This window comes from Acanthisitta chloris, unplaced genomic scaffold (assembly GCF_000695815.1).
Source record: "Acanthisitta chloris isolate BGI_N310 unplaced genomic scaffold, ASM69581v1 scaffold10355, whole genome shotgun sequence".
Taxonomy (NCBI): domain Eukaryota; kingdom Metazoa; phylum Chordata; class Aves; order Passeriformes; family Acanthisittidae; genus Acanthisitta; species Acanthisitta chloris.
In genome coordinates, this window is record NW_008675380.1 from 14,533 (window position 1) to 40,772 (window position 26,240).

The 26,240-nt window shown below is 40.3% G+C and overlaps 1 protein-coding gene across 1 annotated transcript; it reads left to right on the forward strand.

Annotated features, from left to right (window-relative positions):
* Positions 1–3,192: 3,192 nt before the first annotated feature.
* Positions 3,193–21,332, forward strand: SH3BGRL2 (SH3 domain binding glutamate-rich protein like 2). Its single transcript, XM_009075726.1, has 4 exons — positions 3,193–3,219; positions 7,443–7,628; positions 19,798–19,878; positions 20,985–21,332. The coding sequence occupies exons 1-4, from the start codon at positions 3,193–3,195 to the stop codon at positions 20,997–20,999; spliced, it is 309 nt and encodes a 102-aa protein (XP_009073974.1). The 3' UTR covers positions 21,000–21,332.
* The last annotated feature ends 4,908 nt before the right edge of the window (positions 21,333–26,240 follow it).

Consider the following 26,240-nt stretch of genomic DNA (forward strand, 5'->3'; position numbering starts at 1 on the left):
AAAATTTCACTTTGGTTTAGCTGTTTTTTATTTCCACAGCAATTCTTTTTTTTTTTTTGTTTCACATTGGTGCTACAGAAACCAAATTCATGCCATTAATTGGAAGATAGTTCCAGGTTCAATGACATTCTTATTATTTTGATAAGGAAGTAATGAGCAAAAATTTGGGTCTCATAGCATCTGTTTTCCTGCAGTCCATCAGAGACTTATATCTAAGTGGATTTTAAACACTGTAAGAACACATTGTTCCTACTGAAAGAAGAACATGATGATAGAATCACTTGCTTCATTTGTGTACATCATTGGCGAGTCTTGTTTCCCAAAATACAGAAGAAATAAAAAAAAATAGACCTGGAAGTTACTTTAGAGGTTTTTCAGCTGCACACAGCTCAAAAGCACCCTGTGTGGCACTGTCTCTAGGCGATTTTTCTGTAGAACCTTCTCTTTTTCCTTTCTTGGTCTTTTCCCTTTTTCTATTTGTTCCATTTTTGTCTCTCCTTTTCCCTTTATGCTTACTGAAATAATGCCTAAACTCAGTAAATCCCTGAGCAAATTCCTATCATCTTTTGTTTTCTGCAGTGATAGATGTATTTGTGCTTGCTAAAGACTCCTTTGTATTTCTGAATGTTACTGTTACTTGCACAGAGAACAAGGATTTCCAGCAAACTACCTTGAATAAGAAACTTTTCCCTTGTGGTGGACATACACACAGAGAGAAATAGATTTAAATGCATTTCTTACAGTGCAACGTCTGACAAGGAAAACATGAAGTTAGTGGGCGTTGGGTGTGGAGCAGTTTGCTGTCCTTGTAGCTTTATAGAGAAAGAAAATGTTTTCCTTTGCTGACTGCTTGAGGTTAAGAGTCTTTTAAAAACCAAACCTGTCTCAGATTTTAATTGTATTTCTTAAGTATTGGATTCTTTCAAAGATACCATGCATACACTGCACAGAGGTATAGGTGTGCAGATTGCCTGGCTAAGCAGTATCTCAGCAGCTCCCAGAGACCTGCAAACTGATTTTGCATAGAGCTGAACAGATTGGCCTCTCGGTTCAATAGGGAGTTTCATATTGTGTGTCCTTAATTATGTCTCTGTATGCAAGCAGAAGATTGCTGCTAGCAGGAGACCAGGGCAGTGCAGGCTGCATGTGGCCACTCTTCAGACTGTGCTATTTCTTCTCAGATTGAAAAGTTCTGTGGTCAATTTTTAGGATATTTAAACATTTTCTTGAGGATGAATCTTTGGAGGTCTGTTCTGAGGAGACTGTATTTTCCCTCTGTCACATGCAATGTGGTATTTGCTGTGACAGGTAGCCACTCACTGTACTTTGGGGAATTGTTATGCAATGCTGATCTTATTTTTATTTTTAAAATTGCTTCTTTCTTAAACTTTTTTACCTCACCAGAGTTTCTCATCTCCTTTTTTCCCCTACGTACATAGCCAAGTTGTATTTTCCCGTGCCACGAACAGTGAATTAATCATATGAACCTTTCTAAAAGGTCTGCCACAGAGCTGCCATCTCTCTGCAATAAAAATTGCCAGGGGTCAGTTGTGCTCTCCTTTCCTAAGACAGGCAAAAAAAAGAGAAATTTGGTAGAAAATCTCTGTCACTACAGATTGCAAATGTAACAGGACCATGAGGATTTTCACTTCAACCTTGTGAATGTGTGAGACTGTTTTTTTACTGCTTCTTTAAGAGAGCAGAAACATACTGCAAACAGAAGAAAAGAATGCAGATGCTGCTTAGTGTGTTTATAAGAGGCATTGCCTTCTCCTGGCTTTTCTAAGGAAAGTATGTGTAGGTTTGCAGTTAACACTGTGTAGAGTTCTGTTCCTTGATGTGCTTAGGGCTTGCATCTCTTTGTTAGAGCATAGTATCTCCTTATGATCTGAAGAGTATGTCTTAAGCCTCATTTGTATGAGAAATGAAGATTAGTAATGCAGTAGCTATATTACATCTGCATTTTACACTGGAACCATCCCTTTGGTTATGTTTCCATGACTTGTAAAGGCAGAGGCTCACATACAATATTTTCAGTTGTGGGAGTGAGCTGAGCTTGTGTTTATGTAACACAAATGCTGCTTATGCAGTTCATATTTCGAATACCTGTAGCTCATCATGCCTCAGCCTTTGCTGAGCCATTTTCTTAGGATGCAGTTTTGTTGCTGGTATAAACTGATGAGACTGTGGTGCTGACATTATTGATGCTCTTTCATATGCTTGCGCAAGGAAAGCTGCAGGAGATGCTTGGCAGGAGGGAGGAACATTGTGTCATCTCTGTGACAGCCAGCGGTGAGATCTGCTGAGCTGCATCATCAAACTGCACCAGAAAGGTGCCCCTGCCAAAACCAATGCATTCAGTTTTTGGCTGAGTCAGTGGGTGGCTAACGTGGCTGATGCAGTTCAGGAGTAAGGGCAGGTGTGAGGAAAGAGTAGCCAGATTGAAAGGGAAGGAAGGAAATCAGCAGGACCATCTCCATTCTCAGAGGCACATATAGACATATGCCAGGCTGTGAAACAAGTATTTGAGGTGAACTTAGACATGCATTTGGTTTTGTTTTTTTAAATGTCATACTTGTAAAATGTGCTTGTGGTCTGACAAGCCAGCTTAGAAGATATCCACCATAAGGCTTTGTTCTCACTCAGCATGTGAGGTTTGAATATTTTTTGGGGTGGAGTTTTTCAGTTCCAGCACGAAGAGGCTGTAGGACAGTTAGTACTATACCTCTTACCAGCTGATGCACTGGGGGGTACCTGCTGTCATTCCCTTCACTTGAAGGCAGGAGGGCAGAAATCCAGGGAGTGCCTTATCTCCAGCAGGTGGGAGTTAGAGTCTAGAGCAGAAGACCAACCTTCTGTGTCCACTTTGTGAGCACCAGACACTCAGCAACATGCCTGCTGACACTGTGAAGAGATTTGACACTGAGACTATATCTGCATTGTCCCATTTATACTAACTGGGCTAAAAAACAAGGCAGAATTCTTTTTAGTCATGGCCATTTCACAGCTCCTATTAATACTGCTACCTGAGTTGCCTTCCATGTAGTGTAGTGGAAGTAATATTCTTTTATCCTATCTGAGTTAGAAAAGAGAAATCCTGGACTGGTAAGATTTTTGCAGGGTATTGAATACCTTGGTTAAAATACTGTAGAATAATGAAATGCTGCTGCCATGTAGTAATGAAAAGACTACATGTTATGCTCCTCAGGTTCAGTAGCTGTCAATAGCCAAGTCTTTCTAGTACAGAAGAACTTCTGAAAACAGGTTAAAGAAGCATAGGGAGGGAAAATAGGAAGGAAACTGTCACTGCTGGAAGTGATGTGAAGCTTCCAGGGAATTTTGGATAGAGGATATGATCTGATTTTGCTAAAGTTCTGTTCCAGTCTGGACATGATTTATGGTGATAACATCCTCAGTTTCTCGTTCTGTGGTTAAATGGGCAATAGGATTTCTGTTGTTACCAGAGATCACTGTTCAGCTTAGCTGGGAGATCTGTTACTCCCCTGTATTACTTGTGTGGGAAACAAATATTAGAACAGAACAGTTTTCAGTCTGGCTGAAGAGTAAAGTGGCTGAAAGCTGGAAGTGAGGTGAATTCTGAACAGAAGTAAGCAAATAGTTTAAGTGAAGGCCATTAATTAACTATGGCAACAATTTGCAAGGCCTAGAAGATTCTCTGTTATCAGTTCAGGAATGGAGCTTAGAGAGGAAAAACAAACCCAAAGAAACTATTTACTCCTAAGAGGACTTAATTCAGGGATGCTGAAGGTCAGAACAGATAATCCCCGTGGTCCCACCTGGACCTGAGTATCTTAGAAGTATTTCTGCAAAGCAATCTGAAAGTGTATCCTCCTGTTACCTGTTGCAAATAAGTATAAAGAAATGAAAGCCAGGGCAGAAAGACAGGATACTTTAGCTACAATAGACTTCCTTTATAAATCAGGCTACTGATTAAGTGATTAACTCATTTTAGCAATTTTGTGTATCACAGTGGACATCCTATTTTTGCCACTTTTTATTCCTAATAAGGAGACCAGCTCTACATACCAGGATAAAATTGAGATGTATCTGGGGATTTTTTCCTGTCTTACTTTTGTGAATAGAAATATAAATTAACAGTAAAACCAAGTGTAAGGAAATGATGTTCAGAAACAATCACCCTGCTAAAAATATGGGAGACAAATGTAGATTATAATAGTAGACCTTTAGGTCTGTCAGAGTTTTGTAACTGCATTGAAAGATAGATTAGGTTCATATTGTGTAAAGATTTTCTTCTGACACTTGACAGTGGATATATATTTTGATGGTGTATCTCACAGTGTCTTGTGGTGTGCTGAAAAGTACCACAACCAAAATATTTTGATGCTGAAGCAATCTATCCTGCAAGATTACAAATGCTTTTCCAAATTGGTGTATGAATAACCACAAACCAAGTTTTCCTGAACGTGGTACCTCTGACAATGTGAATCCTCTTTTCAGGTTCCTTTCAGTTGCATCAGACTCTGGAAACCTTGGAAGCAGCAAGGTACAAGGTTAGGTTTTACAAAGAGGACTATCCATCCCCATGGTTTGTCCAATGAGGATGTATTTTTCTCCACTGGGCTTTTGACAGGAGTTCAGGTACTCCATAGGCTAGTGAGGAAGGGAGAACTGACACTGCTCTTTGTGCAGTTGTCTTTGCTCAGTGTTTCATGTGGTCAACACTGGGAGTTTTAGAGCTCAGAGTTAGCATAGATGAGAGCTGCAGGCAGGATCGTGAGGCTGACGCACTCCTGCGGCACAGATCCAGTTGTAGAGGGAGACAAAGGTCCTGTGGTTTTCTTGAGGAATAATCAGCTGGCTTCTGTTGTGGCAGATGCTCTGAGCATCCATCTTAAACAACAAGGCATAATTTAATAGGATTTTAAATGTAACTAATGTCCTTGTTTCAGTTTATAGGCTTGAATCGAATCATTTGGGGGAGGAGAAGACGCTACTTTTTTGGCTAAAAATTTTCAGGGTATTTTGTTTAAATTTATGCAGCTGGTACATCCACAGCTGGTAACTCATACAGATGTCATGTGGAGAATTGCAAGGCTTCTGGCTAAAAAAAAAACAGCACCCCGCAATTTATTTCACTTCAACATCTTAATTAGTTTTATAAAAATAAAAAGGAGAGATTAGGAAAAGTGCATTTGTGGGAGAATTCTCTTGGAAGAACTGTGAAATAATAGAGAGCTGATTAAATCTAAGTTGCAGTTAAACTTGTGCTCAGTGTACAGGCTGTTGGAAGACAGCAGATGAAAATGGGTACATGTGGATACATCAGAACTGGTGTTCCTGGCCCTGAGCGATGGAGCACTGTGGGACTCTGGAACTCTGAACGGCTGCTGGCACAGACAGCTTTGGCCAAGGCTAACTTACAGCCCCACAAACAGCTCGTGGCTGTGATTTAGATGTTTCAGCATGCCAGGGATCATTCCCAGTGTGCAGTTTGCTCTGGGAGGCTGCAGGTTTAATAGGCTTGTCCAGATGATGCCAGTTGGCCTCGGGGCCAGAGGGTTGGCTCAGCCACTGTGTCATTCACTGCTTGCTCTGACCAGTGCAGGAGGGATCTCATGTCACTTTTAGCAGTACACCACTATTAGGAAATAGCCTCTCCCACACATCATTTTAGATGTCTTGTTTCTGTTTAAACAGACATTTAATATCTGTGTTAAGCAAATCTCAGTCTCTATCTGCTTTGGGTCTCTCTCGCAGCTCTTTTTTTGTTGTTGTTGAAAGACAGGAAAATGTTTTTGTCTTTCACTTCTACACTTGGAATTCTTGGGGACATAGTAAAAGGTGTGTTGTCTTTAGTACCAGCAGTGATAATAATGGGGTAATTTTGCTGCTGTTGATAGTACATTATTTACATGCAATTTTAGAAGCTGCCTTCTCTAAGAAAAAGTGATCCTCTCATATATGACTAAAAAACTCACCAGTAGATGCAAAGAAAGGATAAAGAATAAGACAGTGGGATGCAAACACTGCAGACCACTTCTTATGACAACAATTGTTTAAGAGCTTTGTCTTTGCAGTTTTTTGTGATGACTGCCCTTTTATAACCAGGAAATACTGATTCCATCAATATTGCCTCCAAAGGTTATGTATTTTTGAGATGCTGTTAGATAGACAGACTGAGTTGTGTGACAAGAACTACTAGCACATGCACTTTGAAAATCCTCTGATTTCCAAATAGTGTATCTAGGTCATATGATATCCACAGGCATGATTCATCCACCTGGGCTTTATGCCAGCCAGCAACTGCATGGATCCAACACTCCAAGAATACTGTAAAATTATTAAAACTGATTTTTTTCCAAAACACACTGTGATGATAGCTGTAAAAAGTACAGCATGTAATTTAGAGTTCCTTTCTGAAAGAATTAATTTCATTAAGTAGATGCAAAAACTGCAGTGTGGACTGAAAAGAATGCAGAACAGACCTAGCTGAATGAGCCCAGATGTATTTTCTTGGCCCCAGATTTTAATTTCAAAGATTGCTGTCTTGGTATGAAGTACTATTTGAGGCAGAAGTGGTATTTACCTGAGTGTATCTGCTTGAACCCAGCTAGGTCTTAAACGCTGATCTTAGAATAATAGAATCATTAAGGTTGGAAAAGACCCCTGAGATCACTGAGTCCAACCAATCTTAGCTACAATGAGCTAAAAAGTGCCAGTGTTCTGCCTCTGTTAGGCTTTCGTATAAAGATGATAATCTCTTCGAGGGGCAAACCCCCCATACTTTAATACAAATCTCATGCCTTGTTCGTCTTTTCAGTAAAGTCAGTTTTCAAGAGATGATGTCATGCTCACTTTTAGACCTGTGTATTATGCAGACAGACACTCTTAATTAAAGATTCAACAATCCTTGCTCAAGAAACTGTTCAGCTACATTTTAAAATATGTGTAGGTGTCTGGGAAAACAAAAATGTGTGTAGCTGGGGTGTTGGGTTTTTTCAGATGTGCTGACGTGTTTATCTCAATGAACACTTACAGGAGTACATTCTTCTGGGACTTGCCAGGTTGTTTACTTTGCATTTCTAGGTGTCTGTATACTTTAAAAACCGAGCCCTTAATGACTTTGAAAACCAACTGCCTCTTTTAACTTCTGCTCTGTTTTTTTAAAGCATCTTTAGAGAGTAAAGGCTGAATTTCCCACAGCTAAACTAGAGAGACAGCCTTCTAGAAGAGAGGTGAAGAAGCATAACCTTTCTCAACTTGTAAAATAACAGCAGTGCTAACTTTTACGGAGCTAACACTGAAAAAAAATTTGTCTCCTTTGTCTTTCTGAGTTTGTGACTTCCCATCCTATGAAAGTGGGATGGGAGAGGAGGAATGTTCTCAGGTTTGTAAGCATGTCTGTGTTATGGTGGACTTGCTTTGACTATGGTGTTTTCTTTCTTCTTTCTTTCATTTAGATAAAGAAGAGGCAACAGGATGTGGTGAGGTTTCTGGAAGCCAATCGCATAGAGTTTGAAGAAGTGGATATCACCATGTCAGAGGAGAAAAGACAATGGATGTATAAAAATATTCCTGAGGACAGGCAGCCTGCACAAGGCAATCCACTGCCACCACAGATATTCAGTGATGATCGGTACTGTGGAGTAAGTAGCTGTTGTGGTTCTCAACAGATTAGAATCCAGTATACCCAGATGGCCATTTAAAAGTCTGGAACTTGCTGTTGAGCTTTCTCTAGGTGTTTCTGAATTAATGGTGACAGTTTGGGGTGATAGGATCAGGTCATGATCATACAGGGAAAATCCAGGTCATTCATTTGTAAATCTTAAGGTTGTCTTCAGCTAGGAGATTCCCTCCACAAATGTAAGAACTGGTAATGTCACATGCTGCACGTACAGCCTGTTGATGGTAAAGTCCCTTGTGAGACCACTGTAAGCTGGAAATTGCTACTAGGTTCTATTCCAAGCACAAAAATTCAGAGGGAAATCTTTGGCACAGTATATGAGAACATTGGCTAGATGGAGTTATATTGTCATTGTAATTAAGCTCTGTCTCTGACGCTGTCATAGTGTAAATTTCATTTATTCTCAGAGTGCCTTTATGCAATCAGAGTCTCTAGGATGAATGAACACTATTTGCTGTGAATCTGGCAACAGATTGATGGATGGGCTGTTTTTTTCTGGTGGTGTAAGCTTCTCCATCCAAGAAATAGCCTTTGATATGTCAAGAATGGCACCACATGAATGTTTTGCTCTACTGCTTTGCCAGCATGTTATGCTGTGGCTCTGACTTTTGGGCACTATTGCTGCCTGGAAACAACAGATCTTTTACTCACCTTTGAATAAAAAGTTTCAAAAAGACCACAGCTGAGCCTTGTTTTCCTTGCTGCATCTTTCATACTTCAGCCATGTGAATTGTACATCCCTCAGGAGGCAGGTTGACTAACTGGTGGGAGAAAGAGAGGTTTGATGTGCCACCCTGGCAGCATCAGGAGGTGATTGGGTGAGGTTTTGTTGGTGAATTCAGTAGGAGAATAAAATGAAAAAGAGGGTCTCTGTGGTTATAATAGCTGGGCAAGAGTAAATATGGGTATTGTGTGAGTTTCTGACTACAGTGTGGTGAAGATAAATGTGGAAGGTAGTGTAGTGATAAGGGATTAGGATAAGGCAGAGGTACTCAATGTGTTCTTTGCTTCTGTCTTTAATGTCAAGACCGGTTGTGCTCAGGATACCCAGCTCCTAGAGCTGGAAGTAGGTGATGGGAAGATGAATGAAGTCCCCATAATTCAGGAGGAGATGGTTAATGACTTGCTATGCCAATTGGATGCTCCCAAGTCCATGGGCCCTGGTGAGATCCACCCCAGGGTAATGAGGGAACTGTCAAAAGAACTTGCTAAAACACAATCATCTACCAGTGTTCCTGGATAACTGGAGAAGTTGTCACTGACTGGAAATTGGCAAACATGACAACCACTTATAAGAAGGATCAGAGGGAGGATCCAGGGAACTACAGGCCTGTAAGCCTAACCTCGGTTCCAGGCAAGGTCATGGAGGAGATCATCCTGAGTGCCATCACATGACACATGCAGGGTGACCAGGGGATCAAGCCCAGCCAACATGGATTTATGGAAGAAACGTCCTGCCTGACCAACATGACCTCCTTCTGTGACGAAGTGACCCACTTCGTGGATGAAGGGAAGGCTGTGGACGTGGTCCATCTGGTTTTCAGCAAGGCATTTGATGCTGTCTTCCACAGCATACTTGTAGAAAACTGGCTGGGGGAGGAGTGGCTTGAGAGTTGTTCAACAGAACGGGACTTGGAGGTGCTAGTTGACAGTGGCTCAATATGAGTCAACAGTGTGCACAAGTGGCCAAGAAGGCCAATGGCATCTTGACCTCTATCAAGAATAGTGTGGCCAGGAGGACTAGGGAAGTGATCATCCTCCTGTACTCAGCATTGGTGAGGCCACACCTCGAGTGCTGTGTTGAGTTTGGGCTCCTCACTTGGAAAAGAACACCGAAGTGCTGGAGTGAGTTCAGTGAGTGACAACAAGGCTCACAAAAGGTTCAGAACACATGCTGTATGAGGAACAGCTGAGGGAACTGGGTTTGTTTAGCCTTGAGAAGAGGCACCTCAGGGGGTGACCTCATTGCTCTCTACAACTACCTGAAAGGGGGTTGTAGAGAGGTGGGAGATGGTCTCTTTTGCCATGCCTGCAGTGAGAGGACTAGAAGGAATGATCATAAACTGAGACAGAGGTGATTCAGATTAGATGTTAGGAAAAATGTTTTCAGTGTTAGGATGGTCAGGCATTGGAGTAGGTTGCACAGGGACGTGGTGGAGTCACCATCCCTGGAAGTGTTTAAGAGGCACTGGAGGTTATGATTTAGGATTTAGGAGTTACAACAGAGTGTCAGGTTAATAGTTGGATTTGATGACCTTAGAGGTCTCCTCCAACCTTGATGATTCTAAGATTCTAAGGTCCATCCAAGTGGTTCTCACTTATTCCCTGCCAGATTCAGCAGGGCTGTAACGAAGCTGCTTCAGATCTGATGAGAACCTGTTGACCACAGTGCAATTGTTAGCTTAATGTAGGAAGCACATAAGAAGGGATTTAGGATCCTCTGCAGCAAACAGATTGAGTATGATGTAGCAGCTAACTAGCTTCTTGAAGCAAGGTATTTAACATCCCTCCCATATGCTTTGTATTGGCCATACTTGTTTACCTCAGCACTAGAACTCATATCTTCTTACTTCCAGGTAAGATGTGTCAGTCAAAGAAATGTATCTGGGGCATAGAAGGGGTTTTGACCCTTATGAGGCAGCCCCTCACTTACAAATAACAACATTTACATTGTTCTCTGTGAATTCAGTTTGCCTGGGAAATAGAACATTTTAAACTGTTGTTTCTTACCCTTTCAGCTTGTCTTTATAACAAGTTTTAACCTAGTCTTAGAAACTGCTGTTTGGAATTAGCAAGGCTGAAGATGTCATGCAACATGTGAGATGATCTCATTAATCTGTCTGCTGAGCTAATAGCTGTTTTGGTTGAGCAGAGTTAATCCTATTACTAGACCTCACTGTTTGCATGAATATCTTTAAAGAGCAAACATACTTTGAAAGAAACTATATTTTCTAGCATAAAGGAAGATGTATGTGCAGGATTTCCAACACTTATCAGTTAGCTTGCTGCATGAAGTTCTTAGGTAATAGAGTGGAGGTAAAACATTATGCAGAAGGCAAAGGAGGTCAGTGCTGGAAAGGAGGGTAAAATACTAAAATTACATGAAGTCAGCAAGCATTGCACATCTTGTCTCTCTTTGTCACTTCCACAGTGAGTGTTTTCATATGTTTATCTTTACATAAATAACTAAAAAGAAAACCACTGTTAAGAAGCTGGAAAAATACTCACTGAGTTTTCCATTAGTTGAGTTAGTGAAATTTGTAGCTTATCATTCCTGATTTGCATCTAGGCAATTTCTAATCTGGCTTTTCTAGCATTTCTTGCTTTTTGCTTAAAAATCTCATCTGGGCTGCTGCATTGTGGCAGGACATGCTGTCCAGGTAGAGAACTTTGTTCTAAAAAGATGTAATGTAGATACTCACATGCACAAGAGCTGCATCACTGAAGAACATGGAAACAAAGAACAGGTAGACCAGGCTGCCAGAACTGAAATGGCTACAGTGGATGTGGATTGGGAATGTAAGGGTGAGATAATTATTGCATGAAATTTAGGCCAACCAAAATTAAAAGAAAATCTGTTTCCAGGTGGAAGTTTCAGCTTGATGGATAATACTCACATAGCAGAGTGACTCTTTTTTTTCCCCTTGTAAGTTGCTCATATGGTTTAGAGTGTTATGATAAGTCCTGATAGAGTGCCTAGTAGGCAGCAGTAGAGACAGAGATATGTGATATTTAATTTCCTTCCTTGAAATGTAATACATGGGCATTAACTCCAGTAGACAAGAAAAAAGTACAGTGGCAGTAATACCACTGCACAAACTATGGATATAGCAGGATATTGGAACAATACCAAGAAAAGACCATGGCTGTGGTTAGAGAACAACCAGGATGAAATAAGTGATTCAGTTCACCACCGTTGCACTTGTAACCAGGCTAATACAATTATCTGCTAAGAAACACTTGGAAGATACAGCAAAGTTAGAACTGATTTATAAGTAAACATGGTGTTACACATACAATGTCATTACAATTACTGTGACTTTCTTCTTTCTTTAGTACCTTCCCTTTTCTGTTCTTTGAAGGAACAATAGAAAGTAAAGGAAATGTTGAACATTATTCTGCCACTGGCCAATTCATAAAACAAATCAAAGGGGAAAATTCGTATTTCATTTAGTATTCTGAGACGTCACCTAATATTGGTATGAGTAAAATGCTCTTAGAGGAAAACCAACTAACATATGGCAGTCATGTGCCTTGTAAAAGTTACAGCTACCTTAAAACGTGTCCAAGTTAAAATATGTGCATGCAGAGCTTCTGTGCAGCATGGGCAGTTTGCCTTTGAGCCATGACCCCATGTAATAGGATGACTACCATAGCTAACTCCCAGACATTTCCACCTCTCCTCTTCCTCAAATTCCTGTCATGGTCTGATTTGATAGTATTCTTACCCAAACAATTTGTAAAATAACATGATGAGCTGGAAGGTACACAAAAGGTGAAGGTGGCACCTGTTACCATCCATAGGACTTACTGATTCTGCTACTGACTCCCCTGAATATATTCCCCTACCCAGGTGGGCACTATGCCAGTTTGAGGTCTTCAGTTATTGGTTGGGGCAAGCCTTCCTGCACTTGGACTCCTTGCCTTAGAGGTGACAGATATCCTTAGATACCCTGAGATATCCTTAGATAGTTGATGTCTGCGTACCCTGTGACAGTTGCTGTGTGAATGGCAAACAGAACATCAGCCTGAGTGTCATGTACTGTCCAAACAATAGAGCTGTGGCTGACATCTGCTCCCTGTCATTAAAGCCTTTGTTTCTGAAAGCCTACAACTAAACAGCTTACTGCAATAAACATCTGGCCTTTAGTAGAGGAGTAACAAGTTGCTTTGTAGAGTCAATTGTATAAGCTCTTTAAAAATCCTGTGCACAGATCTTATCAGAAGGTTAGGTAATTGAAAACTGTCATGTTTAGCTTCTGCTGTGTTGGGCAGACAAGATCTTCTTGTACTAGTATATTTATATAATATTAAAAAATACCCACCTATGCACACACACTCGTTCTCTAAGGAGAGCTGTGCTGAGTAAGAGTTTTCCATTGTAATCCTAATCAGATCAGTAAATGAATGTCTTCTGTTCTGGAAAACTGAACTGCCCTTTTCAGGGAGGATGCTAACAGTTCATTCTCAATAGCATGCAGTATTCACTCAGTCAGAAGCAAAGTGCTGATTCAATGCACTTAAACTGTGACTTCCCCACTATTACTTATAGGAGCAATTATGTTGCCCCTTTTGTCAGACTGGAAAGATCATAATCATATAGTAAAAATATTTACAAAGAGAGCCACATTTGAACAGCATGCCAATAGACTCATAATCTCTGCTTTTTAAAATAGCCATAGGAAAAAATTGTGCAAGCTACATTTGGATGGGTTCCTTTTCTGCTTTTTGGTGTGGTATGCAATAAGGATCTGTCTAAGATGTTTAACAACCTCACTCTTGTTGTAAACTAAAAGCAAACAGCAACAAAACCAACTAAATGTTTAAAGAAACTTACTGGAAGGAATTGTATTCACAGTTACTGTCTTTGAAACTTCATTAGATGTGATGCCCTCCTAATCTCAGTGCAGTAATAGACAGTGCCTGTGTAATTTTTAATGAAATCTACTTTGTGTTAGTGTTTTACTTTGACCCAGTGCCATCACACTTGGGTTCTGTTCCTCGAAGCACAAATAATTATTTATGTTGCTCTGCAGTACTGCCAATTTTAACTTTGGTGTGCAGTAAATAGATTCTCCCATCAGTGACAGTGTTTATTTAAACAAGCCTCAGTGTACCTGAGCCAAATTACTTATGGCAGTGTCTGTAATCACATCACTACAGTGATCTGGTTTCCCAGCACCGGGAATGCAGCACACTTAAGGTCTCCACGTCACAGCTGGGACACAGCTTCTGCTATAGCCAGCTGAGCTGTGTGAACTTGGGAGTTGCTGTTGAGTGAAGAAGCTTCCCTGGAAATGGGATTTCTAAAGAGGAAAGAATTCCCAATGAACAGTGGTTTTCCTACTGGGGTAAATTGGTATAAATCCCACAGGAAGGCCAGAAGGACCTAAGATATTTGTGTCATAATGAGGAGTTAAATCCAGATTTCCTGAATGCTTGTCCACTGTTTCAAAGACTAAGCTGCTGTTAGTTTACCATAGCATTTGGTCAGTGGATGGCCTTGGGATTTCTGCATAATCTAGGCATTAAGAAAGTTCTCCTGTCTTTGATTAATCTGATTTTAAAGAGGTGAAAAACAGCCACAGCACCTTTTAGTTTCAGGATTAACTGCAAGGATTTGAGTTACAAAACCAAGCTGTCTAAGTGTGATGCTTGTGTTGGTTTGTGTTTCAGTTCCTTTTACTAACATACTGAGCAGGCAACATCACTTGGCTTTGCTGATTATTAGGGGTTGCAACAAGATGTTCTTTAAGGTCCCTTCCAACCCTAGCCATTCTATGAATCTATGATTATTTTAAAACTTTTTTTTTTTAAGATACACCTCAAGATAACATAAATGGCCTTAAATGTGTGAGACTGCATGTCAATCTAGCCCAGTTATCTCCCAACAGTGGCCATAAGCATATGCCTAGGTAAGATCACAAGAAAGTCAAGCATATAAAATACTTCTGTTGAGTATTTTCCTTGTCTCTAGCTGGTTTTTTTTCTGAAACAAATATCACTTTAAAGTATTTAGTAATTTTTACTACATTTCTCTTTCATGAACTTTAGCCTTCTGGTGAAGCCATGTAAACATGTAGCATCTTCAGTGTGCTCTGGAAATGTGCTCCATTTGTCCACTGAGGTCTATATCTAGTACTAACTGTCCTGCCACCACAGTGAACTTCACAATTTTCCTAGCCTTCCTCCCATTACCCTCTGGGGTAACTTTAATTTTGGTCCTGAAGGCTTTTGCAGCCACAGCCTGTCTCTCTATCCCAGTTTGGAGTCACTCAGCAGGAGCTGGGAAAGCAAAGAAGAGCTTTAGGCCAGCGAGATTTAGCTTGTTTGTAGGTGAGCTACAGACAAGTAGCTCACTTACAGTAGCTTCAGTTTATTTTCAACAAGGCAAGAGCTTATTAGGTCAGCTAATCCATTCTCCAGTGGCTCACAGAGCATGTTTAGTGTTGTAACTGTTCTGGTGTTCAAAGAGAGAGGCTGTATATTGCTCAGGTTACTTGGTGGGTGATCAAGCTGTGTTGACTTTAGGGTGAGGAGCTAGGTCTAAACCAGTCAGATGCCTGTTATCCTGTTAAGAAGCCTTTTCTGCCTTGGAATAACTGTTTGCTTACCTTCTTTATACTCCTGTCACCTCTTTACCCTTTCAAACCACCCTGAGATATATTTTTTTTCCCTAACTTGTGTTTGGCTTTCTTGGTAACTTTTCATACCCTCACTTTTGCAATTTATCATTTGTATTTTTGACTTTTCAACTTTTACAGAGAGATTGAGCATCTCTACATCACTAATGATTCATGTTCACTGTCTCCATGTCCCATTTGTTTTAGTAGTCGGGTTTTAGTTAGTTAGAATCAGCTACTGATGTTGCCAGAATTTTATACATTAATAAAGTGTAATCAACAGCTCTGGAAAGCACCAAGATCATAATTTAAAACATTACAGTCAAAATAATATTTGTACACATAGTTGCCTTTTGAAGTGGGGCAGTGGGTAGCAGTTTGCCATACTTGTATATTTTTAGGTTAACAGCTGCTTTCTGAATGCCTCCAGGGTGTCAGTGAGAGCCACTTCCTTGCACAGGGACAGGACAGCACTGCTCAGCTCATCCCAGCAAAGCTGCAGCACCTGCTGGCTTGGTAGAGCTGCTTGGACCAGTGATGAGGGGATGGCAGCAACTTGTTACTGGTGATGAAGCCTGATGTGAAACAGGGAACCACTGCCTTGCCAAAACCTGTGAATGGCACTGTCCTTCCTCTGCGGGGGCAGAGTGTCCCACAGAGTTTTCCCAAAGAACCCCTTGGCTAACTAGTGGGTTGGGCTCATGCCTGTGTATGAAATTCTCAGCTTCCACTGAGCTTGGCACCATGTTCCTCTTCAGCCTCTGCATCTACTGCTGGGATATTCTTTATGTGAGATAAGAATTTTCATGTCCTCACCCATGGATTTAGTGTCTTTATACGTGGCTCAATTCTGCACAGACTTCCTCTTCTTATGAAGGCTAGATCAAAGGCAGGGTGTTTTTGGAACGTTTGTTATCTCTCCTTGTGTTGCAGGGAGAGCCAGGGATGCCCACTTTGAACTCCTACCACATGCCAAAGCACAACCCTTGAGTCCTTGAGATCATACTTCTCAATAATCCCTTAAGAACCTACCGTGCTAAAGCGATTTCTTACCATTTTTATAGGACTGTTATGCATTTTTATAACAGTTTTTTCACATTTGAATATTTTGAGATCATATGTTTTAATTGCAGAGATGAATAGGAAAATTCTTCTCTATAAAATTTTGCAACTACTTTATCTAAAAGCATAATGAGTTTTCCCTTCTATCCCCCATGAAAGTAACTAGGTGTCAATAACATTTTAATGTGTTTTGCACTGCAGATATTTCAAACATCAAGGAGATTGCTTCTGGTGGGTAATCTCTCAAGGTTCTTAAATATCCTGGTCCTTTAAAAATTAATCAGTCAGGGGTTTTGTGCTCTTCCAAACATAAACTTTACTCAGTTTAGCTCAGTGTTTAACCTTCACACCTTTTTCAGTAAATGAATCCAGGTTTGATAATCAGTAAAAATAGGGAAAAAACATACTAAATCAGGCTCAATGCTTCTGGAATTAAAAATTGATAAGTAGTACTTGAAGAAAGCTTTTTGAAGAAAGCTTTTTGTTTTTAAGTCTTAAATTGCTTTACATAGGTTAAGGTGAACAGATCTGTGAACGGATGCTCATAGACATTGGTGGATTAGCTGAAAGTCTAAGTCATTGTCAGGGCCAGTAATGCAGCCTTATTTCTTATGACATTATTTTCAGTCTGTAAATCTTTCCCTGTCTTGTCTTTCTTACCAGTTTATTAACAGAGAGTAAAAAAAGCATAGTCTTACAGTAGTGATAATTTTAGAGATAATTGAAGTACTTGGAATTAGGCTCAGGAGAACCCCAGAACTTGGAAACCATAATAAGAGATGATAACTCACCTGAACAAAAACAGAACCTTCCTTAGGCAAACTGCTGAGACAAAGAAGTGTCTGAGAGTTCATGAAAACTGCCTATGTGCTTAGGAGGAATGGGTGCTCCTGGTGAGGACCAAAAGAAATGTCTCCCTTGAACCATGCTGCTGCAGAAATGCTTGCAATAGCTGCCTGCCTGCAGTTTGGCTGCTGGTAGTTTACAGGCAATGTAAACCTGCCCTGGTATTAAAGGGGTGTACCCTTGTTCTTCTCACTGTGGGTGATATTCACCCACTGCTCCCTACCTTTAGCTCCAGAGACAGTGTGACTCACTTGTAGATGAACGCAGCCAAGAAAATTAAGGTTGTTTCTCAGCTTGGTCATGTGCTGACTTCACATTTGGTTTCTTATACAGCTTGTGTCCCTCAGGGCTTTTCATCTGCTTTAACAGAGTCAGAACAGACCTTTTTCAGGTTTAGCAGTGTCCATGCAGTTTTTCAAGTCTCATTTGTAAAAGTCAAGGGCTTAATCAAACATCCTTCTGCAGAGCTTCAGTGTTACTTATTACTCCTCTAGGTATTCAATGACTGCATTGTCCCTTTTTTCCCATGGCACTGTTGGGTATCTTTCAGTACTCTTTTCAACTTATGCTGTGGCTTAGTTGTTAGATTTGTCTATTTTGTCTGTTTTACTTGGATTTACTTTCTGGCTATTAATTGTAAATGTATGTTAATTCGGAAATTAGCAAATGATGTGTTTTTAGAAGACAACAACACAAAGCCATCTTAAGAAGGTGTACTCTTTCTACTTATGTCAGCTAATATGTCCAAGGCCTGATGACCATTATCCACTCCTGCTGGCCTCTTTGTGTCTTTCACAGCTGATGCTTTTAGTATAGACAGTTAGGCTGGAAAACTGCCTTTGTGCAGCTATGGTTTGGGTTTTTGGGAGCTGAGGCTGTTTGAATAATTATGCAACTGCAAAGTATCACTTTGCTAGGATGGTTGTGTTCACATTGCTATAACAGTATATCATTATCAAAATGCTAGTAAAGCATCTTTGTCTAGTGCATCATGAAGGTATTAGGAGAAATTCTGCACATCTGCAGGATTATTATGGATCTCATGGGAGCTATATTATTCTTGTTATGGTGACTATGTATTTTCTGTCCAAACAACCATTTATTTTACATTGTTGGAGACAAAAAAAAAAAAAAGAGAATGAATAGAAATAAAGTCTTCATGTACAAGCACACACTTTTCTTACAAAGTTATTTCACAAAATACCAACCATCCTTCTACAAGGATATAATTCAGCTAATCAGGGATTCACACCAACCTGTGAAGACCCAGAGAAATGCTGGGCAAGTAGAATGCTTGCCCAGACCACTTGTGCTTCCTGCTTATCATCTGAGAAGCCAAAATGTAGTCACAAGTGGATAGTGGCTAGGCATGAATAAACTGGTTGGAAGATGAAAGGAGGTTCCTAATCTTTGCATATCCTATGACAGACTTCTAAGAACAACCAGATCAGAGAAAGATTTCTTCTTCTCAATTAGGGCTTTTTCTGTTTGTTGTCCATGGTCCCCTGTGATTGCAGGGTGGTTTGTCAAGTTAGAGGTTCAAGAGAAGGCAGGAGTGGAAGGAGACAAGTGGGCAAAGCAGCTGCTCCTGGAGAAAAAATTGAGGTCCAGTTTCAGGGAAAGCTCTGAAACTGTGTCCCAGCTGAAACCAGAACAAACTGTAACACTGAGAGATGAGCTCTCAAAAAGTAATGAGATTAGAGGTTAGGAGCCAAAGAAGTGCTAACTTTGGTGGTCCTGTGCATTGGGAATGACTGTTGCACAGCTGGGAAGCTTGTGGAGGCACCAAGGCTGCTTGTTATTACTCTGTACTGAAAGCAGGTATGTGCACAGTCAATGTTTAAAGGGATTCCTCTTGTTGAATAATTTCCAGTTAAGCACAACTACTAATCTTAGATATTTAGAAATAATTGCTATAGAGTGATGAGCACATACCTGAAATTTTCTGACATTTACAGAGTATTTTACATGTCAGAAGTGATTAAGTAAGGATTGATATTTCTATTTTGCAGTTAGGTGATGGAGGAAAAAGTCTGAACTGGGTGCTTTATTGTTTGGTAGTGGTCATAGAAGAAATCTTTGCCAAACCACAAAGAGCACATGAAACTTCCTGGCTTCTTGCCATATGCCAAACCCTTCACTAAACTGTGCTCTAATTTTCTCTATTTTTTTCTCATTGAAAACTGAATATTGTCAGCTCATGTGATAATAGAAGACAAGCAGGTGTCCAATGCAACAACCACATCAGTAAAAGTAGCAGTAACACTGAGATCAGAACATGAACTTAAGCAGCTGAAATTCAAAAGGAACTTAATCATGATAGTGAAGCTTGGTTTTTATCTTTATATACAATGTTTATTTATGGTAACATTTTATATTGAATTACGTCGTTGTCCAAGGCTGAGATGTGATTGCTGATTTCAAGAGATACAATGAAGTCTTTTTCCACCACAGAGGAAATAAGCACTTCGGCTGCCTTAGGACTTCTTGGAGGTTTCCATGTTAGGAAGTATTTTATTTGCTAAAATGTTAATTGGAAACCTGGTCAGAAACTTATTTGCATTGTCAGGCACTTAAATACCTTTGAAACATGCTCACAATAGATTTCCTTTTGATGCTTCTCTATGTTTATACTTTCCTGCCAAATAAAGTAGCGAGAGATGTTGCAGTTAGAGAATTTGTGTCTTTCTTTGCCACTGTAGTTGGTGATATCATGGCAGTTTAGAATAGGTTTTAGGTTTGCATAGGAGAATATGGATGTCAGTATTTTCCTGAGCATTATTGCATGTCACCCTTTAGTCTAGTACAAGGTGTGATAAAATCTACTAGGAAAACATGAATGCAAATGTTGACTCATCTTTTTTTCTTTCAATTCTCTAGGATTATGATAGCTTTTTTGACTCAAAGGAGAGCAACACTGTCTTCTCCTTTCTTGGACTGAAACCTACTTTGGCATCAAAGGTCAGTGTAGTATTGCAGACTTTTCATGGAATTCTTGAAATATTGAGATTGAATTTTCTTTGAAAGGAAAGAACCCTGTGTGTTGGGATGCACCACTGCCCTGATCCATACCAACTTCATGCTAATGAGGTAATTGAAACGGTTGTCAGGAAAGTAAAGTATTTTAAATGAAACCAAACATATACATGGGAGTTAATTTGAGACAGCAGATAAATGAAGTTTAAAGAATACATCCTCTTTCACATTATCAATCTAAATTGTAAGCAACTGGCTTAATTGTAACAGGAGACAGTACTAGGGTCTTAATCACTGGAATATCTGCAGCCTGGCATAATGGCTCAGCATTTATTCATTAGGCATTGATTTGATTGTAGTTTTAAAGGCTGAAATGCTGGACCAGTCAGGAGTTATATCAAGTTTTTGGATTAGGATTCAATTTTCGCAAATACATATGTACAGGTCAGGATACAAAGCCAGGTAGCATCTTTCTGTTGAGGGAAGTATAATGGATTAAATTTTATTGCCACATGGAAGCCTGGACACTTGTTCAAAGGGACTGTATGGTGCACCTTTTGGCAGCAGATCAGACACATGGGGGAGGATTTTTCTTTGTTTGTCTACTGTATATATAACTATGTTTGGTAGTAGTGCTGTTTCAGGCCTGGATGGTAGTTTTGGGTATCTGTCAAGTTCTTCTTCTGCCAGGAATTCATTTATTTCTGGACCCCTTGAGGGACAGGATTGGGAAGGAACCTCAGCAGGGAACCACAAGAGCAGGTTATCTTGGCAGCCTGCCTCACTTTCTAGCTTGGAGAAGTGGTCCTAGGAAAAAGATAATGTCCTACTGCAGTCTCAAACAGCAGCTTCTATGCAGCTTTGTTCCTGGAAAATGTCCTCTTAGGCCTGAAGGAGTGTCTCTATAAACTTGCTGCTTCAGTCTGGTAGTAATTCAGAGCAATGCATGCTCAGCTGCTATGTGGACCAAAGTTAGGGACACCTTATATGTGAAGATCACAGGAGCCGAGAATGTATTCATAACTTTAATATTATGTTAATAATAATTAATAATTATTAATACTCTTCTCTTTTTCTTCTCTTTTAAATAGCAGTCAGAACCCTAGAAAGTCCACGTGAAGTATCAACAAGCACATTCCCGAATGAATGACCCTGTTCTTCAGCACGTAACAGCTTCCCTAATGGATCACTGTGACAGAGCAAACATGCATCATTACTAGTAGTCTGCTTGCCATGAGATGGTGCTCTCCAATAAGGTGGAGCTAATAACAAGCATATGAAACAGGATTAAGGCTGGTCTACTCATCTTCCTTTTCAAATCACTCACTGTTGACGTTTTGTTTTTGTCTTTGGATTGCTTTCACAACTGGCACTGATATTCTAACAGACACGTAGGTTTGAGAATAAGGAGTGGAAGTGTAGGGCTTCACTCATTCATGGCTATACTTATGTAGTCAGATTCCTTACCTTTTTTAATTCTTTCCACTACTGTAGTTCAAATTAGCTCCTCGTGATAGTTAAAGTGCTGGTGGTTATTAGAATGTTTGTGCTGGCTGTGATTCAGAAGGTAAAAGTCATCAATCTTAAGATCTCAGTCTAAGGCAATAAGAGCCATATTTTTGCTCTACATTTATTTATTGTGATGTTTATGCTAGATCATGTTTATTGTAAGAGACATGGGCTGCTAATCTTGTTCATGAAAACTTGATTTTCCTAATGATGCACGTTGCAACTGACTGTTTAAATCCGGTTGCTATCATGAAGGAGGTGCCAAAGCGAAATATTTTGACATGTTTTCTGTTCCAAATGCAGGTGGAATGTGCAGGAAAACACTTGATGGAAATACTGGGGAGTTCAGAAGAACTAAAGGGGTCTCATAGCTGATGATAATAGGAAGTTATCTCTTAACTGAGAAAGTCTTAACACCCAAAGTTGGAGCTCTATAGTTGGACTGTCTTAAAATGAAATTTTGCCAAAACCTTCAGTTTACCTTCAATAACATGCAGCTCCACCACAAGCCACATGAGAGTCAGGGGGATACTTTGAGAGCCAGGGCTCAGTCCCATGGATTGTTAAACACTCTACCATGGTCCAAGAGCACACCTAATTTGCCTAGCTGTTGCCCTGGTTGTATCCCCAGAGTGGTCATGTGTAGGTGCTTCAAAGACAGTGAGAAAGCTGAGTGTGTTGCTGAATGAGGCCACAGTGGTAGATCAGTTAAGGAACAGGAGCCAAGTAAGGAAGTGGAGATTATTCCAGTGGGACTGCACTGATATTCATAGCAGAACTAAGGCCCATGACTTGCCAATAACCATTACAAAATGCATTCTAGAGAGAAATCAAATGACATTATGCATTTTGAATCAAGTCTGGCTATGAAAATAACAGCTATGCTGTAATGGAGCTTTTACTCAAATGATTTCATAATGACAGGGTAGTACCATCACAGTGAATGTCCTTATGACTTTGGGTGAATGAGAGACAACCATTATGTGGGAAAGCTTCTTTGCAATAACAGCATCACTCAGACTGTGTGGCTTGAAGGAGGACAAACTTGTAAAAAGCGTCAGAAAGCAAAATTGTCTGTGCAAAAGATCACAAGTTCTGTTAACATCAGCAACCATGGCATGCAAGACATGTTAGCTGGAGGGGACAACTGGAGGTCATCTGGTCCATCACTGTCAAAATCAGGGCTAATGGCAATACTGGCTTGGATCAGATATAGGTTTCCCTGGCAGAGTGTTAAAGATATCCAAAGATGAAGATCTCATAACTCTCGAGGTAACCTGTGCCACTGCTGCAGTGCTTTCCTAGTGAAAACTTTCTTTAAAAGTCCAGCTTTGACTTCTAGGCTGTAATTTGTGGTTGTTGTTTTTGCTGTGTTTTCTGGCACTCACAGGAAGAGATTGGCACCATTCTTTTTGTAACTGAACTCAAGACAGCTATAGGCTACCTGCAACTAAGATCACCTCTTAGTTGCCTTCTTACCAGACTGAACAAACCTGACTTCCTCGACGTCTCCTCACAGGCCATGTGCTTTAGACCCTTGACTGCTTTTCTTTTCTGTAGGGCTATGCTTTACAGTTTGTTCATATCCCTCTTGAACGGGGAAAAGGTTCCAAAACAGTATTTCAGATGTGGCCTCACCTATGCTGAGTAGAGGGAGCACAAAAACCTATATCAGACTGCTGGCCACACTTCTGAAGTAGTGCACTGCTTGCTTTCTCCTATTTGCAGTGAGAACACTGATGGCTTATGATCAACGTGGTATTCACTAACATTCCCAGGTCTCTTCAGCAGATGTATTACTATATCAGTCACTTTCCAGCCCATACTGATGCTTTTCCACCCTGAGGGTCAGAACTTTCTACTTGTCCTTATCAAACTTGATGAGGTTTATCAGCTCTGTCATGAAGGTTATGGAGATGCCATTGGACTGAAGCTCTGCCAGCTGTTACCAACCACTGAACCAAGTTCAGGTGTCATACACAGATTTGCTGAGGGTGCATACTAGGTCATCGTCCAAGTCCTTGCTGAAGATGATGAGCAATAGGAGAACCATAGCTTTTCAAATTTTGGACAGTGGCTTATGACTACAGAGGTATGACATGAAAAATGTTTGTGACTACTAGTTGCTGGAGTAAAGATAAAGTTATCTTCCTGTTTGTATTGTCTCAGCTACACACTGCTTACACCTGTGTTGCTTTTCCCTCTAGTACAAAGATAAGAAAGATGTTAAAAGGATCCATCTATAAATCAGTTTCTTTTTAGATCCTCTTGTGCCTCCTCAGCTCAGTTAAAGGGCTAGATGAACCAAGAGCATATACAGATTTGAAGTCCATGGTTGTATTTGCTGGTCAAAATCTCAGCTCCAGCACCTTCTCTAGAGGAGCCCTGAATGGGCATTGATAACATGCATATACATAATTATGTGGTCTGTGTTAAGGTACTGTGACATTCTTGTGACCAATCCCAGGAGACTTGAACCTCACTGTAGTAAGGGAATATGACATGAGGTGGAGCTGTATGTTGTTAACTTCACCAAGTTAATATAACTATTCTAAAAAGAAGCTAAATATTTCACTTTGTAAATGAATACAGATATAAATTTACATAATTGTGCAGTTGATTACAGAGAAGCCATCCTGGATTTATCATGTACTTGATATGTTGTAAACTTTGAGAACTGCCTGAAGTCCCAGGTTTGAAAAATTTACCTAAGTGTGTAAATGTATACACATGAGTAATCCTGGGCAAAATCCCAGGATTACTGATGTGAAAGGCAAAACCACACTGATTTCTCCAGGGATGAAATTAGTTTCACAAAACTCCTCTTGAATTTTGATAATTGTAGAATAGAAGGCTCTCATTTAGTGGAGAGTTGGTCTTGTTACAGCTGTTAAGTAAACCTAGCTTATTTCTGAGCACACACGTGGGCATAATCAGTTGTATGGAGGACAAGAGTAGCTCCAAAGATATCCCTCTTGCTTGTATGGATTGGCAGTGTAAGTCCCTTAGAATATGTGCTTTTGAATCATAAGTGGTTAGTTTAAAAAAGAAAATGAAAAAAGAAAAGAAAAAAGTATATATGTTGCTTGAATGTGAATTTGGTCTGTTGTGTGACAGCCTTATTTTTGTAATCAAAGCAAGTAGAGTTCTAGTTTGTTACACAAGATGATCTGGAATTTTTTAAACCAGTTTTGTAATAATGAAATGTAGCTATCAGGTATCTGAAAAGGTCTGTGGAATAACCAGTTTTGTAATAATGATATCAGGTATCTGAAAAGGTCTGTGGAAACTAGAGACATTTATTGAAAGAAATAGCATATTCTTAATTCTGTTTAAAATATTTGCATAAAAAGGTATGTTTGAAAACCAAATGATCCCAATTTCTAGCTAATACTTGTAACTACCCCACTTTTTAAAAGGGAGAGCAGTGTGAATGAAGCTGTTTATCTCTGTACCTAGCTAAAGTTGCTGTGTGGGCTGACGTGCACGTGCACATTCACTGTATCAGTGGCTTTGATAGAGGTGTTTTTGTTTGTGCCACACAGTACTGGATAGTGCCTTGCCAGAAAGGGGACTGTTTCTGTAGGGTCTTTTTCGATGTGCTTAAACTTTGAGAAAGGGGTAGTTTCTATATTGCTATTTTTTTAACAATACAGTAAATTGATTTTGAGGCCTGAGTCAAAAGAGACATGTGCTTCGTAAGGTTGAAACGGTTTTTGATGAGTCTTCTGATTTTCCTTAGTGTGATTATTTTTTTCCTTTTCCTTTTTGTTGACTGTCTAGAACCAAACCTTCCAAGGGAAGTGGACCTGGAGTAAAGCCCATGAATCCATGTTTACACTTATTTTAAAATAACTGTCTGATTCAAGTGTTGAGCAGCCCAAGTGCTATCACTGAAGTGAAGAGTAGCTGCCAAGCTCTCAGTGGATTTCTTGTTTGTCCCTCCCTGCTGTTTTCCCCCATCAGTCCACTTATTTGAGGATTCCAATTCTGGGAACACTATGATTCAGAATTAGGACCCTGAGATTTTAGGCAATGCCTTGTGGGACTTGATAGGAGTGCAAAAATGAGGTCATCATCAGGAAAGTGCCAAATCCCATTAGTCTTCCATGACTTGTTCACTGATTTAACTAGATCTTGGCATGAGCAGTGCGAGGAGGATGGAGCCCCACGTGTTCAGCCTGCTCAGAGAGCAGAGTGGAAGACGTGGTGCAGGATGGCCCACGGCTTGTTGACAGCACCCTGAGCAGTGGTTCTCACAGGGGCTCTTGGCTGGCAGTGCCATGTGTGAAACCACACAGTTCTACTTTCCACAGGACTCCAGCTCCATCATGACCTGTCCTCCACCCTCTTGCTCCCTAGGGAACATGGGAGGGGAATCGGAGAGCAGATTCTCGAGAGCAGTCCTTCAGCCGGGGCAGATCCAGCTTACTCCCTTCTTCCTACTCTTTACCTCTTCCTAATGTGTCTTGTCCTGTCCTGTGGTAGATGTACCTGTGTGCAAAGCTTCCACTCCCAGCCACCTGTAACATCCCTGTGAGGTCACAAATGCAGAGCTGGTGTTCACCTTCACAGTGTTCTCTAATCGGTAGGGGAGGGAGCACGTTGCATCCTAGGCCATGTACATGTTATGTATTAAACTGTGTTCATCTAATAAAAAATTGTCATTCAAAAAAAGACATTTGCACTGTGTTGTATGTGCCAAAGGAAACAATGAAAATACCTGAGTCTTTATTCTTGCTGAAGCTTGCTCTGGTGACAACCTAGTGCTTTGGTTAGGGCAGTCTCTGCAGATGGAAGCAGTGCAGAACTCTCCAGCTGGGATGATGAGCCTGATT

Coding starts and splice junctions, on each gene's coding strand:
- SH3BGRL2 (XM_009075726.1), top strand. CDS start 3,193: ATGTTATGCTCCTCAGGTTCAGTAGCT. Junction 3,220..7,442: donor GCTCCTCAGGTTCAGTAGCT/GTCAATAGCCAA, acceptor TCTTTCATTTAG/ATAAAGAAGAGGCAACAGGA. Junction 7,629..19,797: donor GTGATGATCGGTACTGTGGA/GTAAGTAGCTGT, acceptor TCAATTCTCTAG/GATTATGATAGCTTTTTTGA.